The sequence below is a fragment of the Bos javanicus genome, chromosome 21, assembly GCF_032452875.1.
Source record: "Bos javanicus breed banteng chromosome 21, ARS-OSU_banteng_1.0, whole genome shotgun sequence".
NCBI lineage: Eukaryota > Metazoa > Chordata > Mammalia > Artiodactyla > Bovidae > Bos > Bos javanicus.
The window spans coordinates 33,178,550-33,198,749 of record NC_083888.1 but is presented as its reverse complement, the minus strand read 5'-3'; the positions used below and the strand labels follow the sequence as shown (position 1 = coordinate 33,198,749).

Below are 20,200 nucleotides of genomic sequence, written 5' to 3'. Positions count from 1 at the left end.
TGTTAATGAGACAAGTCTGTTGTCTTGTTATCCCTCATTCTCTATCCCTGGAACTACTGAGGAAAGAAAAGATGGGGATTCAGGCTTTGCTTGCTGACTCGAGGCCCTGTCTCTAGGGTTTCAGCAGATAACCCTTTTCTGCTTCCTCCCTAGCAGTATGGCTTTAAGGGATATGAACCTGGCTGGGAAAATGATAAAAAAGCTTTTTAGAAAGCACTGTCCTCATTTTCTCCCACCAAAATATTGAAAAGACACCTGGGGAAATATGACCTCTTTGATTTCAAATAGTATTCATTCAATTGCCAAGCACTGGATGCCCAGGAGACGGCAGGGCTCTCATGATTGAGAAAGCACTAGAAGGGACTTCCCTCGTGGTCCAGTGGTTAAGAATCTGCCTGCCAATTCAGAGGACATGGGTTCGATCCCTCCTTTGGGAAGATCCCACGTGCTGAGGAGCAGCTAAGCCTGTGGGCCACAACTACTGGGACCCCAGTGCCTAGAGCCAGTGCTCTGCAACAAGAGAAGCCACTGCAATGAGAAGCTCAAGCACCACGAGGAAGAGTAGCCCCCATTTGCCTCAACTAGAGAAAGCTGGTGGGTGACAGTGAAGACCCAGTGCAGGCAAAAATATAAATAATATGTTTTAAAAATAAAAAGGACTGGAAAAAGAATCTAGAAAGAGGTGGATATATGTATATGTGTAACTGAATCACTTTGCTGTGCAGCAGAAGTTAACATTGTAAATCAACTATACTCCAATTAAAAAAAAAAAAAGATAAAAACTTGAGAAAGAAAGCAATGAGTTGGGAGTTCCCTGGCAGTCCAGTGGTTAAGATTCAGTGCTTTCACTGCTGTGGTCTTGGTTCAGCCCCTGGTGAGGGAATTAAGATCCCTCAAGCCTTGCTCGGCGAAAAAGAAAAAGAAAAAGCGCTGGCTACATGGCACTTGAATCCCAATCCCAAATTGTAAGGTGCTGTACTTGTGTTTGCCTGCAGTACCTTAGATTGGCTACTGTAATATTGTATGTTTTCGTTGTTTTCAAAAACAATTATGATCATAATTAATTTTGTGCCACTGCAAGCTACAAACTATTATCCCATCTAAGCCTCATAACAGTGTTGTGAGGTGAGTATTTACCCCTATTTTATGGATGAAGGAATAGATTCAAAGGACACTTCCCCAAGAATCACATAACTGATAAATATGAAGAATAGTGCTTAGATTTGAGCCCAGGTTTGTCTGACTGCAGAAATTTTCTTTCCCCACTACCCACAAAGGTAGACTTTGCTGGCTTCACAGCAAATTCTGAACCCCCTGCTACCTTGAGGGCAGTTCTAAGTCCTTATGACCTGTATTAGTTGTTGTTTTGGTTATGCTGGATCTTCATTGCTGTGTGTGGGCTTTCTCTAGTTGTGGTGAGCAGGGCCTATTCTGCGTTGTGGTGCACAGGTTTCTCATTGTGGTGGGTTCTCTTGTGGGGCGCAGGCTCTAGGGCACATGGGCTTCAGAAGTTGTGGCACCAGGGCTCAATGGGCTTTAGTTACCCAAGGTATGTGGAATCTTCCCAGACCAGGGATCGAACCTTTGTCCCCTGCAGTGGCAGGCCGATTCCCATCCACTGTGTCACCAGGAAGTCCCTGTATTAGCTTTATTATTGCTGAATGATAATTTACCACAAACTAACTTTAAAACAATACCCATTTATTATTTCTCATTTCTGTAGGTCAGTTATGCCTTCATAGCATAACTGATTTTTCTTCTCAGGGTCTTACAAGACTGAAATCAAGATGTCAGCCAGGTCTGCGGTCTCACTTGAAGCTCAGAGTCCTTTTCCAGGCTTGTTTAGGTTGTTGGCAGAATTCAGTTCCTTGCAGTTGTAGGACTAAGTCCCCATTTTTTTCTTGCTGTCAGCCAAGGATCACCCTCAGCTCCTAGAGGCCACCCTCAGGCCCTTACCACATGGATCCTCTGTAGGTCCCCTCACAGTACCACTGTTTATTTCTTCAAACCAACAGGAAAGTATCTCTGACACTTCACCTTCCTTTAAAGGAGGCCTCATCTGATTAGGCTTCAGGCACATCCAGCATAATCTCTCTTTTGATTAACTCAAAGTAAATGGATTAGTACTAATCTTGAGAATGATATATCCCATCACTTTCACAAATTCAGCCCTGTTTATACAAGGCATGTACACTAGGGGACATGAACCCTGGGGGCCATCTTTGAATTCAGCCTATTACCTCACTTAAGTCGGGAAGCCTCTGCTTATTCCCAAGTTCTTCTCCAGTTGTGCCCCTGCAGCCCATTCTGTCTACTTCCTCCAGGATAGGTTTAGACCAGATATCTTGGTTCCTGCCCAAGGCTGTCAGGGTCTTTTGACTCTATCATCTTCAGCCCGAAATCCTTTGCTATCCCAATGGAGAAGCAGCAGCTGGACTTTGATATCTCAGGGATGTCATCATCATCAGTTGATCAGCCTATCAGCTTCCTGCTGCAGCAGAGTCTTCCTCCTGAAAGAGTTGTGATGAGGCATTTCCTCTGATGTGTGCAGAGGGGAGGAATTATTGAGGAGCTTGTACAGATACAGACATTGTTCCATCATGTGACTTTCTAGTAAAGTGAAGTTCACATGCAAGAAAAGTTCTTATCTTCTCTGGTGGGAATTAAGCATGCTTTGGGGGAAAAAAATGAATCCTGTCATTTCAAGGCTGGAAGTAGCTTATGGCTCTTAGTCTGACTGATCCTATGTTGCTTCCATTTCCAAGTCCCCACTTGGGCACTTCTAGTGATGGGAATCCCAACACTAGCCTGCTTCAGAAAAGGAGATGAATGTGAGAGGGCACCCGAGAGAATGACATTCTTGCTACTGTTAAATTACAGCTCTGCTGCAGGGCCTTAGGCAAGGTATTCCAATTTCCTGAACCACAGTTAATTCATCTATATAATGATAATAATGATGGAACCTACTAATTTGTTATTGAGAAAATTATATAACATAGTGCGTGTAAAATACTATGTCCTGCCTGGACATACCTCAATAAATAGAACTCAATAAATGGTGAGTGTTGCATTTTTCTGTTGTAAATTGTAGAAAGTTCTTTTCCCAGGGCATGGCAGGTTGTGAGACTAGGGACAAGGCATGGAGGTGGAGTGGATAAACACACCACATGGATCACCTGGGAATCAGGGAGAAAAGGTGGCAGGAGGAGGTAGCCTTCAAAGGTGATCCTGCTCGGGGATCCAGTACAAGTGCATGCATGCGTGCTCAGTCACTTCAGTAGTGTCCAACTCTTTGCAACCCCATGGACTGCAGCCCGTCAGGCTCCTCTGTCCAAGGGATTCTCTGGAAAAGAACACTGGAGTGGATTGCCATTCCCTCCTCCAGAGGTAGCCTCCCAATCCAGGGATTTAACCCATGTCTCTTATGTCTCCTGCATTGGCAGGTGGGTTCTTTACCACTAGTGCCACCTAGGAAGCCCATTGGATATAGATAGGAGAGCTCTAATAGTACTTTTTCATAATTAATTAATACTTATTATGTAATTTCCTAAGTTATTACTTTTATGATAACATCGTTAAAGGATATAATTTTTGATTGAAATATAATTCACAAACCAGAAAATTCATCCTTTTAAAGTCTATAATTCAGTGTCCTTTTATTTGCTATGTTGTATAAGCATTATCATTATCTAGTTTCAGAACATTTTTACCATCCCAAAGAGAAACTCCATACCCAATGGCAGTCACTCCTCATTCCCTGAACCCCACCAGCCCTAGGCAACTACAGATCTACTTTCTGTATTTATGGATTTGCTTCACTAGAAATTTCACATAAATATGAACGTCCTTTGGGGTCTGGTTTCTTTCACAGGGCTTCCCTCGTAGCTCAGCTGGTGAAGAATCCAACTGCAATGCAGGAGACCCTGGTTCAATTCCTGGATTGGGAAGATGCACTGGAGAAGGGATAGGGTACCCACTCCAGTATTCTAGGGCTTCGCTGGTGGCTCAGATGGTAGAGAATCTGCCTGCAATGCAGGAGACCTGGATTCGATTTCTGGACTGAGAAGATCCCCTGAGATGGGAACAGCTACCCACTCCAGTATTCTTGCCTGGAGAATCACATGAACAGAGAAGCCTGGAGGGCTACAGTCCATGGGGTTGCAAAGAGCCAGGCACAACTGAGCAACTTTCTTGCACTTCATATAAAGTTTACAAGATTCATCCATGTTGTAATAAGTTCTTCATTTCTTTTTGTGGCAGAGTTATACTCCATTATATGGATATTCCACATTTTGTTTACTCATTCATCAGTTAATGGACATTTGAGTTTTTTCCACTTTTTGCCTATTATGAACAAGGCTTCTGTGAACATTTGTGGGCATATTTTCATGTGGACACATGTGTTCCATTATTTCCATTATTATATCTAGCAACAATATATGGGTCATAAGGTAAGTCTATGTTTAACTTTTTGAGGAACTGCCAAGCTGTTCCGAGGTAGCCTGCATCAACATTCCCATCAGCAATGTATGCAGGCTCCATGTTTTCTGCATCCTTATAATTTTTTTTAAACAAAGAAAGCTGAGTTTTTGTAGTTGTCTGAACTGGACCTCACACCCTCAGTTTCCTGTCAGGACAAAGGGCCCAGGGCTGGGATGCTTTGTGTTCTGAGTCCACTAGCTGCTCTCTTAAAGGTTTTTTCCTGTGATGGGGATTTAACTTTGGGTCTTGCTTAAGAATGAGTGTGCCACTCCTTCTAAAAATTATCTCACCGACTAGTCAACCTTGATTAACCATCAAAATCACTCAAGGATCTTATTGAAATACCCATTTCCAGGTCCTTTCTGGGAGATTCTGACACTGTTGCTTTGAAGTTCAACCCCAGCAATCTGTATTTTTAAAAAATTGTGGGATAATTAACATATAACATGTAATCTACACATTTTTTTCAGTTGTAATGCAAGGTCTATTTTATTTAGAAATCAATCAGTTTATACCAATTAATTTATAACAGCAATCTATATTTTTGACAAGTGCCCTAGGTGATTCCAATGAGTAAAGATTGGGAAGGCTGGTATTATCCCCACAGCAATCTGGCCCATTTTGCAGATGAGAGAGCTGAGGCTCAGAGAAGAATAACTTGCTCTAAATCAGAATCAGCCTCATTTCTTGCAAAGCCTATCATCTATTCAGTATGACACTGTTCAATATGATCTGTTCACATTTGCTAGCAGAACTCTGAAAAGAGCCTTTCACCATGCACGACTAGACCTTAGCAAATACCCCATATTCCTTTTCCCTATTCCCACTGAAGGTGGTGAGAATATTGTATTAGTTTCTTATGGCTGCTTTCATAAAGTACCCCAGGCTGGATGATTTAAAACAGCAGAAATTTATTTTCTCAGTTCTGGAAGCTAGATATCCAAAATCAGGATGTCTGCAGGACCATGCTGTCTCTGATGGCTCCAGGGAGGACTACATTCTATACCTTTCTCTTAGCTTCTGTTGTTCACTGGCAGTCTTTGGCATTACTTGGCTTGCAGCTGCATAACTCCAGTCTTTGCCTCCATCTTCACATGCTGTTCTTCTCTCTATGTGTCAGTCTGTATCTTCTCCTCTTCCTATAAGGACATATTGGATTAAGGACTCTTCCTATTTCAGTATGACCTCATCTTACATATTAATTACACCTGCAAAGATCCTGTTTCCAAATAAGGTTATGTTTACAGGTACCAGGGGTTAAGGCTTCAAAATACCTTTTGGAGGGACACAATTCAACTCACAATGTCTATGATAATCAACAGGAGTCAAAAACAACACCAGAATCCTCCAGTTAGGCCTAAACATGGTGACCCTTAGCTTTTTCAAAAAGAAGATAGAACCCAAAGGTCCATATAGTGGGGATGGGGGACTTTGGCCACTTTCTGGGGATGGACAGTTAAGGGCTTTGATGTGGTGTCAGAACAGTTCAGAAATCTCATTCACCCAGTCCTTATTCACTCAATCAACAGCTCTCTGTGGGATTCCTGCATTCCAAGAGCTAGGTAGGGAGCAAGGCAGGCAGGATCCATTTAATCACGGCTTCTGGTTTACTGGGGTAACTGACAACCAGAGGTTCACACTAATGAGGGCACAACTACAAACTAAGGTAAGCTCCGACAGGAAGAAACCCAATGTCACCAAGGAGACCTTCCTGTGACTGTATTTCGTCCTTCCCTTTCTTCAATTACCCTTTTCCCTGGGAAACCTGTAGGTATTTCAACATCTCAGTGAAAGAGGGGACTAGAGCGTCCCTAGTGGCCGATATGGGCATAGCAGTGATCCAAACTGTAGAACAAATCGAGTGGGGGCTGGGAGATGAAGGGAGCCAGTCGGGGAGATGCACTGGCCAGGCGGGAGTGTGTCTCACCCAGGACTTCCTTTAACTGTGCAGTGAACATGTTCTAGGAGATTCATGGCCAGTGGACAAGAGCTTTAAAGCTTTTACCAATTTGAAGCTGCGGACCCCTCTAACTCACCCCTCTTCCCTACCAAAATCCATCTATTGTTTGGTCCATCCTGTGATGCCAGGAAGGCAGGCTAAGTTCTGGTCAAGCTAGGGTTAAGCCACAAAGAACAACCCTCCTCTATGCTGGCTGTAATGGCAATGAAATCCTACCTAGCCTGGGTAGCTCTCAAATCTGACTCCATCTCTGGTCCCACTACCAGAGCTCCGTCTCCTACCTCCCTGCAGTATAGCAAATGCAGTCAGGCCCCTTCCAATTCACCTTCCACCTACACTGGTGCCAGAAGGATCCTTCTCAAACATCAATCAGACTAAGGTGAGACTTCCTTGGTAGTCCAGTGGCTAAGACTTCCACTCCCAATCAGGGGCCCAAAGCTCCAGCCCTGGTCAGGGAACTAGATCCTAAACATCACAACTAAAGATCTCGATCAAGTCCTGCAACTAAGGCCCAGTGCAGCCTAAATAAGTAAATGCTTTGTGCTGTGCTAAGTCGATTCAGTCGTGTCTGACTCTGCAACCCCATGGACTGTACCCCATCAGGTTCCTCTGTCTATGGGATTCTCCAGGCAAGAATACTGGAGTGGGTTGATGTGCCCTCCTCCAGGGGATCGTCCCAACCCAGGGACCAAACCAGAGTCTCTTATGCCTCCTGCATTGGCAGGCATGTTCTTTACCACTAGTGCCACCTCAGAAGCCAAATATTTAATAAGTAAATATTAAGAATAATATTAAGAATAATAAGAAGTAAATAAATATTTTTAAAAATAACAATGGAATATAACGAAAAGAAAAAAGACTAATACCAAAAAAAAACCAATGGAATATAATGAAAAGAAAAAAGACCATTGCCTCCCTCCCTTTCTTCAGGGAGGCTCCTTGTGACCTGGCTCCCAGCTCCCACCTGGTATTCCAGTCCCACCTGCTTTGGCCGAGCTTTGTTCAGACACTTGTAGCTGCCTCAACACCAGATGCAGCATCACCTCTCTGCCTGGAATTCCTTGTCTAGTCCTGTCCAGCTGTCTAACTCTGTCTGGTCACTGTTGAGCCAGCTCCATCAGTACCTCTGAGTGAATTAAGTGCCTCTTCTCAGAACTCCCTTCTCCTACTATTACTGCATTGTGCCATGACTTTCTTTTCCCTCTCCCCTAGACTGGGATATCCTGCAGCAGAAACTGTGTCTGATTACACTGTGATTCTCCCCCCGACTCCCCACCCAACCCTGTGCTTAGATTGGCACCTGGCACAACAATGAAGTCCCTCACGGTCCAGCTGGTGGCCCACTGCCCATCTAACCACATGCTCTGGCCTTAGATTATATATATTTATGCTCCCAAGTGGATTCTGATTGTGTGACCAGATAGTTTTGGGGGTGTGAGTCTTCACTGCCACCCCTAGCTGGAAGTGTCCCCAAAGGAGGGCCCAGAAAGCTCTTGGATAGAGGTCCTACTGGAAAGATGGTGTCTCACAGTGGGGCAGGGCACTCCCCACTCCCTCCCATTCTGCCACGAGTCAGTTCTTGAAGTGAGCTGTCTCGGAGGTGCTCCCGTGGCCACCCCCTGCTTTATTCCAGCACTTCTCAGGTTCCCACCTCAGCCTTGGAGTTGGGGGTGGATAGGGGTATCTGTCACCTCTTGGGTCAGCAGGGCCAGAGGATTAGTAAAGCAGGGGTGGGGAGCTCATTCATAGATGCTGGGTTCCATTGCCACTCGTGAGCACATATCAAAATCCTGGGAACTGAAGCTGCTGGGATGGAGTAAAGGTGCAAAAAAGACAGCCAGTTTTATAACCCACTTTCTAGCATGGGAGGCAGAAACACAGTCCACCATGTGAGCAGGGTAACACTCTGAAGGTGGGGAAACAACATGCCCCTCTCCTCTCCACACCACAGGGTGAGTTTCTAGGCTGGAAGGTGACTCACCTGACCCAAGACATCTTCAATGAGAAAGTCTCTGCTTGCATTGTCCTGGTGACCCAGCAATCAGGACTTTAGACGCTAGTGATCTTGGAAAGTTGACCCTCTTCCAGAACCAAGAGCAGTCTCTCCTAAGACTCTACCATGCAGGACCTCTTCTGCGTTGTATCATTTAAATTCAGATGCGGACGCCCAGTGCCAGCCCAGGGCAACCTTGTTGTCAGGACAGTTTACATTCTCTCCACACTTCCTGGGCTGCTCCTGAGAGAGTCAGACTCACACACCCCAATCCCTTGGCTCTCCCCAGGGACTCATCAAGAACAAGACATTAGGGAGAGCAGCCCATGCCAGTCTCTTTGACAGGGCCCACCTATCCAAAGCACAAGCAGAGCTGGGGGGTGAGGGTGAACTCCCTGAAGAGCCCCTTCTATCAACTGCAGAAACCTACCTCTTGTTACCAGCAGAAGGATTTATTTCAGCTTTTTGCCTACAAAGTGACTTACATATTTCCCCATCTCTTCCTTTCCATGGATGCTGTTAAGTTGCGAGGGGACAGGGTCTGCTTCTATGATCTTGGAGCTATATGCCCCTCCCCCTCATATTTGCTAGAGTGCTTCTAGTACACAGCACTCCTTCCACCCTCCCACCTGACTTGGAGTTGGGCAGAAAGGCTTATAAGGCTGTTATCTCTCAACAGACAGCTGTGCAGGGCCAGAGGCAGCAGCTTATCAGGGAGCCTGCAGTGATTCACAGCCCAAGTCCCAGCTTCTCTGCTGAATAGTAATTTCCAGCAGTGGATTTGTGCTCAGTCTCTCCTCCCCCTCTCCCAAGGGTGTGCTGTCCTTTCTCAGAGAGAGAGAGAGAGAGAGAGAGAGAGAGAGAGAGAGAGAGAGAGAGAGCAGTGAAGGGTAGATTCTATCCATGGGTCTGGGGGGCTCTGTGCCAGCCGTCTGGTAGGGCTGTTTATTGGCAGGAGGCTGCAGACTTAGGGAGCCCAGTTGGGTCTACCACCCTTGGCAGTGACCCCCAGGATAGTTCACTGATGCTCACTTTCCTCCCCCTTCCAGAAAAGCAGTATGCTGCTCCCTTTCCCTTAGTGGTAACACATAAGGTGACAAAGGTCCCCTTCTGGCCACAAGCCCTGAAGCTACTGGAGCTAGCCAGGAAGGGCTGAGAAAGAGGGAGGAACCAGCCACTGGGTAAGGTGCTCCCGGCACCATTTCAAAGCTGTCCAGTTTCTGTGCCTGACCCTTAAGACTCCAAAAGCTAAGGATTCCAGGCTGGAGGGGACTGAGACACAAGGGGGCAGACCAGAGCAGTCTCTACACAGGCACGTGGTTAGGAAAAAACCCAGGGACAGAACCATTTTTGTGTTTGTGTTATTGGAAGCAAGACTCCAGCTGTGGGGCTCAGGGGAGGTGGCATGGAGAGTTCTGTCCTGGGTCTCTCCTTCTGGGCCAGCATGGGGAAAGTGGGATGTTAAAAGAGCCTATGGAGACGTCCCTGCCACCATGATCTCAGGATGCTCCTTAAAAGCAGGGAAAGGAAAACTAGAAACTGTCCTGGGGTGAGGGGCAGAATAGCCCCTTACCCCTTGCCACTCAAAATCGCCCGCCCTCAAGCAGTGGCTTCCAACCCTTTGCCCTCTGCTGACAATGGTGGGGTGATTCCAAGAGCTTTCCTCAGCTTCCACCTTCCTACCCCACTTCAAGAATCCTACAGGAACCTTTAACCCTTGGGGTTAAAGGCTCAAGAGTCCCATTGCCCACCATTCCCTCCCTGAAGAAGGTCCCCGTATGGTTCAGAAAAGCTGAAGGTGTCGTCAGGCAACACAGGTGGAGGAGCAACCCCACGACGAAGCTTCCCTGGGGTTCCCCTCTTGTCGCCTTGGGGTCTATACTGCCACATTGTAGGTTCCAGAGTACCAAGGCATGAAAGGCTAGAGATGCGTCTCAAGGTCGAAGCTCGGGGGTAGGATCCAGCCCGTCCAGGTGGCCCAGAGGCCGGAGTTCTCAGGCGGTCTGTTCCTCTTCAGCAGCACCTGGCTCGGGTTGTGACCTCTTCGCGGAGCTCTCTCCAGCAGCAGGTTCCCCTAGACTCCTCTTGGACGTCGGAGCAGTTGGCTGGGACGAGGGGCCGGGATGGGGGTTCGGCGGCTGGTAGCCGGGTTGGCGCGGATCCAGGGCATCCTTGGAAAGTAGGATGGCGAGGCTGGGCACGTTCTTAAGTACACTGAGACTGGCGGCTGGCTCGCCAGGCTTCTGCCCCGGCGTGGGCTCCGGAGGGAGGCTCTGCCACAGCTCGCGCACACTCTGGTAGCGCAGCCGCGTGACCTGATGCAGACCCGCCAGGCGGCGCTTAAGGATCTCGGCACACGTGACGGTTTTGGTGGTGGCTCGACCGCAGCCGCTGAAGACGATGGCGCGCGTGGCTGGCTGCGCCATGCTGGCAGTGGCGAAGGCCAGCAGGTTCCGGATCTTGCTGCCCTCCTTGACCCGCATATGCACGGCGCCCGGCGCCAGGTCGGCGAAGGGGCCTGAGCCCGGGCCGCCCTCCTCATCCCCGCTCCCCACCGGCGCCTCCTCGGAGCGCACCTTACGGAAGTTCTCCATGCGCCGTCGTTGCGGGGACGTGGGCTTCGCCATCGGGCCGCCTCAGCCCCGGGGCTGCATGTCGGTGGGTCGCGTCCGGCAAGGGCCGGCAGGGGTAAGGGTGCGGGAGCGGCGTGGACGCTCGCTGGCGGATTGGGACGGTGCGATCCTAGCCTTCCTCTTCTCTCCACTGGGCGCTGCTCTACTCGGCGATCTCGGCGCCCTGTGCTACGCGCCTTTAGCTGTGCCCCGCCTCAGAGCCTGGGAGCCCCGCCCCTGCCGCCGGGCCCCGCCCCTTACCCAGCCCTGCCGGCTCGCGCCCCAGCCGCCCCAGCCTCCCCAGCCTTTCGCCTGCATCCACTGTGGTCCTCGGATACCCGGGTTTGGGAGGTGCGCGCACCGCGGGGTGCCATGGCAGTGCCAGGGGTGACCTGCCAGCTGAAGTTTCCCTGTAATCACCATCAGCCCTACCTGAGCCTACCTTCATAAACCTACAACCTAAATAAAAACTGCGTTTGCTGGGCAAACGCCGCTTCAAGCCGGGTCCCCGAGCCCTTTCGCGGTTTAGCTGAAGTCCACCCACCCCTTGCCCGCTCCCAATGAGAGATTTCAAAGCGGCCTTCTGGGGACTGGGACCTCTTTCTCCCACTCCTAGAGGAACGACACCCCCACCCCGACCCCGTCCCTTCGCTCCCGAGCCGCTCTTCTCGCCTGAATGACAGCCTGCGCGCTGTCAGCTGAGTGTAGTAGGCGCTGGCTCCGTCTCCGCTCCGCGCCTGCCCTCGACGACTATGTCTCGGCATGGTCCTCGCAGGGCAGCCTGAGAACTGAGGTCTCAGCCTCGCCGCGCCTGACCGGAGCTGAAGGCTCCCAGACACCCCCGCACACCCGCTGGGGTGTGCGAACTGAGGCTCTGGGCCAGGCTGTCCCCTGGAATGAATGGGACGAGAACGATGAGACCCGGCTCTCAAGAGGAGTTAAGCTCCCTCCGTCCATTGCTGAAAGTCAAGTATTAGAGCTGCATGCCCTACAGTAAGCCAGACATTGTCTTCAGCTCGCGTGGATCCCCCTTCTTCTCAGGCGGAATTTGCTGTTAGTCAATCGGGCCCCCTGGGACACAGTGGGGTCCTTTTTCAGAAAAGAGACTGGGTAAAAGCAGGTTTTGAGGGAGAAGGGAGGTAGCTGGGAAACGGATCTCTGGGACCTTATGGTGTTACTGGGTGCCCTTCCCCGGGAACTCCGCAAGACCGAGGGAGTGGCCCGGGATCTCTTTCCAGGAGAGATGAACAGTGAAGGGAGAGACGAGATTGGGCTTTAAAGGATTGCTGATGAGAGAGAGAGGGTTTGTGAAGGAGCTGTATTCTTCCTAGAATTGCCCTAGGGCCTCGTCCTTCATCCTTCCACCCCTCGCGCACACAAAGAACTGAAGGCGGGCCAGACCTGATCCGGGTAGGGATGACTACGACGGGGCGTGGCGGGGTGGAGCCCTGATAGCTGCGGCGGACAGGAAGCCGTTGAAGTGCTGGGGTCACCCCCAGTGCCCGGGCGAGCTGGTGCTCAGTCTCGAGACGGGGCTGCTGGGGTCCCTCTCCTCTCCTCCAGGCTGCTTTCGCCTTCTCAGTATCTCGTATCTCCTAGCGCTCGGCCCTGCTATTTGGGACCCAGGACTGACTCCAATACGGCCCTTTGGGAGTGACTGGAGAGCAGGTGGACTTTTGAGCCCCAGTACATGAATGACCATCCTCTTCTCGGATCTCCTGCTCGCACGCTGGGGAGAGAGGCTCTGGAGGACGCTGTCGGCTCGGAACCTGTGTTTCTGGCCAGTCCCAGCTCCCGCGGCCCCACCCCCGCCCCGAGGAACAGCCGTAGGAGTCGAAGGGCAGCAGTCTGGTGAAGGCAAAAGAGTTTGCAGCCCTTGACGAGGCTCAGGGGTACTCAGGTTCTGTAAAACTGGGGCAGTTGTGGGCCTTAACGGGCATCAGTTTCGTTGCTGCTGCTGCTGCTAAGTCGCTTCAGTCGTGTCCGACTCTGTGCGACCCCGTAGACGGCAGCCCACCAGGCTCCCCCGTCCCTCCAGGCTTGCCGTTGCCTTCTCCATTGCATGAAAGGAAAAGTGAAAGGGAAGTCGCTCAGTCGTGTCCAACTCTTAGCGACCCCATGGACTGCAGCCCACCAGGCTCCTCCGTCCATGGGATTTTCCAGGCGAGAGTATTGGAGTGGGGTGCCATTGCCTTCTCCTAAGAAAAAGTCCCCAAACCGCTGAAATCTAAGTCCGAACCGGTTGGTTACGGAAGAAGAGAGCTCTCCATCCACGGGGGTATGTAAGCCTAGGCTGAATGTTCACTTGGAGGGGATTAATCAGGGGTCTGCAGTTTGGAGGAAGGGGCCTGGGAGCTCCGAGTTCACATCTGTTGAGGATGAGGCAGTTCTGCATTCGCCCGGGTTGGCCCTGGAAAGCCTCGCACCGCCATCCCCCTCCGCTGCCGCCAGCTGGAGAAGACTCGGTTCACTTCGCTCCCCAGTCAGTGAAGGGAGGCTGCGGAAAAGGCCCGCGTCCCCTCCCGTCTCTCTCCTCCTCTTCTCCAGCTCCCTCTGCAGCACTTAAAATGTAAATGTACATCATGATTAGCCGCCGGGTCGCTAATTACCGCTGAAGCCATTCATTACCCTGTCAGCGCGCGTCGCAGCCCGCCGGCTGTGAGCTCCTGCCGGGCCGCGGAGTGGCAGGGCTTAGCGGGGAACGAGGACGGGGAGGGGAGCGGAAAGATTTAAAGCGGGGCGGGGCACTGTGAATGAGGGTAGCGAGGTTGGCAGAGGGCAACCGAGGGCGGGAGAGGGGCCTGTGCGCTGGATGGCCAAGTGCTGGGGTGGGGCAGGGAGAGGCAGAAATGCATTAGACAGTTAGCAAGAGAGACGAAGGAGAAGGAGCAAGGATAGCAGAGGAGAGACGCGCTGTGAGAGAGGAAACGGGGTGAGAAGCGAGGCCCAGGAAGGACACGCCGGGGGAGGCAGGGAGGAACGGGGGAGGGGGACAGGGGGACCCGGCAGACGCAGCTGGGAGGAGAGTAGAGGGCTCAACTCTTGGGAAGGTGCCTAAGTTGAGCATCTGTGGCGCACACTCCACGACAGAAACGTGGAAAGAGAGTCAAGACTTTCTGTCAAAAAAACCTCACAATAGGACCACAAGTTTTTTTTTTAAGTGTGTGCATGTTTATAGATATAAATGCATTTAAAAATTATTTTTATTTTTTTGTAGTGTGTGCTGTTTTCTAGTACACACTCTCTGAAGCCTCAATTTGTGCCTTCAGAATACAAAGTTTAAGCCTGGAGGTTTGGAACAGACTGTGTAATGAAGTCCTGACCTTGAAGTCTGAGCTTCATTAGCTTCTTTTTGCCTCTGTGTGACCTTGGGCCATTAGCCCCTGTGCCTTGGTTTTCTCAGCTGTAAAATGGGGTAAATACAGGAACCTGCCTCATAAAGCAGTTGTGAGACACTTAACAGTCTTAGAACCTTGGCTGGTAAGTTCTCAGGAAATGTTGGCTGATGTTATTTTTCACATATTATTTGTGATTAAAATAAAAATTAAAAATTTATAAAGGGAGAGGGGAGGAAGAAAGGGAAAGAAATGGGCAAAGCCTTGGAAATAGCGTTTTTCCTTATATGTAGAGGATTAGTGAGTGGCAAAGTAGATTCTTTTCACCTTCCAAGGAGTTGGAGGGGTGACCAGGCTGGAGCCTAAGCCTTGCCAGTGCAGCTCCAGTCCCTCATCTGCAAGGGGACCTTTGTAGCAGTACATCTGCCTCTCATGGACAAGTTACTTCTTACCCAATAGTGGGAGGAAGAAAACCCTTGTTCAGGGCAGATCTCTTCCTCCTCTGTCTCCAGTGGCAGAAAGAGGATGTGGGGCCCCTAAAATCCCTGGTCCTAGTCCCAGTGTGTTCAGGCAGGGGATTGGGAGACAGGAACTAGAAAGCCAGAGCCAGAGGGAGGTCACATTTATCAGGCACCCACCAAGTGCCCAGTACCGGGCCAGGCACTCTCACATCTATTCCCTGATTTAATCTTTAAAATCTTCCTTTTTATCATTGTTTGACAGATGTGGAAACTGAGGCACAGAGAGATTAAGTAACCAGCCCAATATATTTAATACCAGCTAGAAAGCAGCAACCACAGGTATTTCAACACAGGTGTTCTATCTCATCTGTGTACTGTGAGCATTAGTCCCTCAGTCTTGTCTAACTCTTTGTGACCCCATGGACTGTAGTCTGCCACATTTCTCTGTCCATGGGATTCTCCAGGCAAGAATACTGGAGTGGGTAGCCATTGCCTTCTCCAGAGGATTTTCCCACCCAGGGATCAAACCCACGTCTCCTGCATTGCAGGCAGATTCTTTACAGTTTGAGCCAACTTCACCTGAGTATAAGAGAAAAGGAAACTTCCCAAAGATTTGAGCTCTCCAGTAAAGGTGTGAGTTGGTGTGGGGAAGAAAGGCAATTCCTACAATGGGGAAGAGGTGCTGGTTATCTATTGCTGCATAAAAAATCACCCCAAAACTCAATAACTTGAAAACATTCATTATCTTACCCAGTTTCTTAGGGTTAGAAATCCAAGAGCAGCTTATAGGGGTGGTTCAATTTCTTGAAGTGAGTAGTATCAAAGAATGCATAGGCATTTCAAAACCATAGCAGAAGGGGTGTGTTTGGGAGGCAAATGCAAGAGAACAGGACTCAATATATTGAAGACATAAGTTGAAAGACTTTGGATCAGAAGAGCTGGATTTATTTGTTTGTTGTTAAGTTGATGCATCATCCTAAAAGATGATACTGTGAAAGTGCTCCACTCAATATGCCAGCAAATTTGGAAAACTCAGCAGTGGCCACAGGACTGGAAAAGGTCAGTTTTCATTCCAATCCCAAAGAAAGGCAATGACAAAGAATGCTCAAACTACCGCACAGTTGCACTCATCTCACACGCTAGCAAAGTAGTGCTCAAAATTCTCAAAGCCAGGTTTCAACAGTATGTGAACCGAGAACTTCCAGATGTTCAAGCTGGATTTAGAAAAGGCAGAGGAACCAAAGATCAAATTGCCAACATCTGACGGATCATAGAGAAAGCAAGAGAGTTCCAGAAAAACATCTACTTCTGCTTCATTGACTACACCAAAGCCTTTGACTGTGTGGATCACAACAAACTGTGGAAAATTCTGAAAGAGATGGGAATACCAGACCACCTTACCTGCCTCCGAGAAATCTGTATGCAGGTCAAGAAGCAACAGTTAGAACCAGACATGTAACAACAGACTGGTTCCAAATTGGGAAAGGAGTATGTCAAGGCTGTATATTGTCACCCAGCTTATTTAACTTATATGCAGAGTACATCATGAGAAATGCAAGGCTGGATGAAGCACAAGCTGGAATCAAGAGTGCCAGGAGAAATATCAATAACCTCAGATGACACCACCCTTATGGCAGAAAGCTAAGAAGAACCTCTTGATGAAATTGAAAGAGGACTGACGGGGCGGGGCCCCGTGGGAGGAGGGTCTGGTGGGCGGGGCCTCGCCGGGAGGCGGGCCTGATGGGGCGAGGGGAAAAAAAGAAATTGAAAGAGGAGAGTGAAAATGTTGCCTTAAAACTCAACATTCAGAAAACTAAGATCATGGCATCTGGTCCCATCAGTTCAGTTCAGTTCAGTTCAGTCACTCAGTCATGTCCAACTCTCCGCAACCCCATGAACTTCAGCACGCCAGGCCTCCCTGTCCATTACCAGCTCCCAGAGTTCACCTAAACTCATGTCCATCGAGTCGATGATGCCATCCAGCCATCTCATCCTCTGTCGTCCCCTTCTCCTCCTGCCCCCAATCCCTCCCAGCATCAGAGTCTTTTCCAATGAGTCAACTCTTCACATGAGGTGGCCAAAGTACTGGAGTTTCAGCTTTAGCATCAGTCCTTCCAAAGAAATCCCAGGGCTGATCTCCTTCAGAATGGACTGGATGGATCTCCTTGCAGTCCAAGGGACTCTCAAGAGTCTTCTCCAACACCACAGTTCAAAAGCATCAATTCTTTGGCGCTCAGCTTTCTTCACAGTCCAACTCTCACATCCATCCATGACGGCTGGAAAAACCATAGCCTTGACTAGACGGACCTTTGTTGGCAAAGTAATATCTCTGCTTTTTAATATGCTATCTAGGTTGGTCATAACTTGCCTTCCAAGGAGTAAGCGTCTTTTAATTTCATGGCTGCAATCACCATCTGCAGTGATTTTGGAGCCCCCAAAAATAAAGTCTGACACTGTTTCCCCATCTATTTTCCATGAAGTGATGGGACCAGATGTCCTGATCTTCGTTTTCTGAATGTTGAGCTTTAAGCCAACTTTTTCACTCTCCACTTTCACTTTCATCAAGAGGCTTTTGAGTTCCTCTTCACTTTCTGCCATAAGGGTGGTGTCATCTGCATATCTGAGGTTATTGATATTTCTCCCAGCAATCTTGATTCCAGCTTGTGCCCAGCGTTTCTCATGATATACTCTGCATATAAGTTAAAGAAGCAGGGTGACAATATACAGTCTTGACATACTCCTTTTCCTATTTGGAACCAGTCTGTTTTTCCATGTCCAGTTCTGTTGCTTCCTGGCCTGCATATAGGTTTCTCAAGAGGCAGGTCAGGTGGTCTGGTATTCCCATCTCTTGAAGAATTTTCCACAGTTTATTGTGATCCACACAGTCAAATGCTTTGGCATAGTCAATAAAGCAGAAATAGATGTTTTTCTGGAACTCTCTTGCTTTTTCCATGATCCAGTGGATGTTGGCAATTTGATCTCTGGTTCCTCTGCCTTTTCTAAATCCAGCTTGAACATCAGGAAGTTCATGGTTCACGTATTACTGAAGCCTGGCTTGGAGAATTTTGAGCATTACTTTACTAGCGTGTGAGATGAGTGCAACTGTGAGGTAGTTTGAGCATTCTTTGTCATTGCCTTTCTTTGGGATTGGAATGAAAACTGACCTTTTCCAGTCCTGTGGCCACTGCTGAGTTTTCCAAATTTGCTGGCATATTGAGTGCAGCACTTTCACAGCATCATCTTCCAGGATTTGAAATAGCTCAACTGGTCCCATCACTTCATGGGAAATAGATGGGGAAACAGACTATCTGTAAATATTTTTTTTATTTTCTTGGGCTACAAAATCACTGCAGATGGTGACTGCAGCCATGAAATTAAAAGACACTTGCTCCTTGAAAGAAAAGGTGACCAACCTGGACAGTATATTAAAAAACAGAGACATTACTTTGCCAACAAAGGTCCATCTAGTCAAGGCTATGGTTTTTCCAGTAGTCATGTATGGATGTGAGAGTTGGACTATAAAGAAAGCTGAGCACCAAAGAATTGATGCTTTTGAACTGTGGTGTTGGAGAAGACTCTTGAGAGTCCCTTGGTCTGCAAGGAGATCCAACCAGGCCTTCCTAAAGGAAATCAGTCCTGAATTATTCATTGGAGGGACTGATGCTGAAGCTGAAACTCTAATACTTTGGCCACCTGATGTGAAGAACTGACTCATTGGAAAAGACTCTGATGCTGGGAAAGATTGAAGGCAGAAGGAGATGGGGACAACAGAGGATGAGATGGTTAGATGGCATCACTGACTTGATGGACATGAGTTTGAGCAAGCTCCGGGAGTTGGTGATGGACAGGGAGGTCTGCCATGCTGCAGTCCATGGGGTTGCAAAGAGTCAGACATGACTGAGCAACTGAACTGAACTGAAATGGATGTAAGAGGGGCAACTTTTCTAAGGCTGTTTTCAAGTCTTTGGTCATGGGTATAAGAGCAGTCACCACTTTACAGGGCTCTCCTGGAGGCTCTGTAAGATTATGGCTGTCAGAGCTCTTTGTAAATTTAACACTGCTAGGCAATGATGCCTGGAGGTGAATGTAGTCTGGGAGAGAGCTCTGCATATCAGAGTCCCTACCCAGGCCAGGTGCCCTTCCCTTAGACTGCGTCCTGGGGCCTGGGGCAGTGGTCTGATTCTAGCTCCCTGTCTCTCTTTCCACCCTAGTCCAGCCTCCTTACCATGTTTCACCTTCATCATTGCTTTTTCCCTTGGGCCAGCCAGGATAGGACCCAGGAGTCCCAACACTGCAAAGTGTCCGCCTGCAGCCCACTCCTGCTGTGTTGGCTCTGATCCCATGGACAGGGAATAAAGAGTTTGCCTTGCCGATCCAGTGAGGGATTCCCTTGGAGACAAGAGCCATTAACCTTGCATGCAATTCAATTGCTTTTCTAGCCAACAGGCCAAGTCACCTAAGTCCTGGAAGGGAGAGGCGAAAGGGGATATGTGGGACTTAGAATTGTTAAAACCACTGGAGTTTCTTCTTTCTCTCTCCAGGAGTGGGTGCCACCACTAAGTCGGTCCTCCATCTTTGTTCCAGATTCTGTATAGTAAAAGGCACCTACCTGGGCAAAGTTAGGTTCCCAGGAGTTCTTGTCCCCAAACGTCTTCCCAAGACCCTGCTGGGATGCCTGAAACCGCTCCCCCCACCCCCATTATTGCTTCCACCTTTAGATCAGTTTTGCCTTCTGAAAATAAGGTTATACTCCTAATTTCAAAGTGGGGATTGATTAAAAAAAAATAAGAGTCAGGATATTTGAGAACCTTGGCATAGGAGGAAGGTATAGAGCTGATAAGGCTTGGAAATAGTTATCAATTATAGCTAATGTTTACTTAGCCACTTACTAGGTGCCAGACACATGTATCAACAGTGAAGCCACTACCCATTTCATAAGTGAGGTAGAGCCAGGTCGATAGTCAGTCTGGCTCCAGAGTCTGTTTTTTCTTTTTTTAATTATTTAATTGATTAATTTTGGTTGTGCTCGGTCTTCACTGCAGCATGGGCTTTTCTCTAGTTGTGGCGAGTGAGGACTCCTCTCTAGATGCAGTGTGAGGGCTTCTCATCACGGTGGCATCTCTTGTTTCAGAGCACAGGCTCTAGGGCATGTAGTCTTAAGTAGTTGCAGTTCCCAGGCTCCAGAGCACAGACTCAATAGTTGTGACACGTGGTCTTAGATGCTCCACAGCATGCGGGATCTTCCTGGATCAGGGATCAAACCTGTGTCTCCTGCGTCGGCAGGTGGTTTCTTTCCTACTGAGCCACCAGGAAAGCCCCCAGAGTCTCTTCTTAATCATGGCACTAGACCATCTACA

General features: G+C 48.7%; 2 protein-coding genes across 2 annotated transcripts in view; one reads left to right on the top strand and one right to left on the bottom strand.

Moving 5' to 3' along the window:
* Positions 1 to 3,669: 3,669 nt before the first annotated feature.
* Positions 3,670 to 13,088, bottom strand: RPP25 (ribonuclease P and MRP subunit p25). Its single transcript, XM_061394807.1, has 2 exons — positions 8,424 to 13,088; positions 3,670 to 5,621 (listed from the first exon to the last, which is right to left on the bottom strand). The coding sequence occupies exon 1, from the start codon at positions 11,060 to 11,062 to the stop codon at positions 10,430 to 10,432; it is 633 nt and encodes a 210-aa protein (XP_061250791.1). The 5' UTR covers positions 11,063 to 13,088; the 3' UTR covers positions 3,670 to 5,621; positions 8,424 to 10,429.
* The window catches only part of SCAMP5 (secretory carrier membrane protein 5), a 55,229-nt gene continuing 46,752 nt past the window's right edge, over positions 11,724 to 20,200 (top strand). Inside the window, exon 1 of the mRNA XM_061394164.1 lies at positions 11,724 to 12,040. Coding sequence (XP_061250148.1) covers positions 11,724 to 12,040 — 317 coding nt within the window. The remainder of the gene's footprint in view (positions 12,041 to 20,200) is intronic.

Bases quoted from the DNA above. Each gene is read 5' to 3' on its own strand.
- RPP25 (XM_061394807.1), bottom strand. From the start codon at position 11,062: ATGGCGAAGCCCACGTCCCCGCAACGACGGCGCATGGAGAACTTCCGT.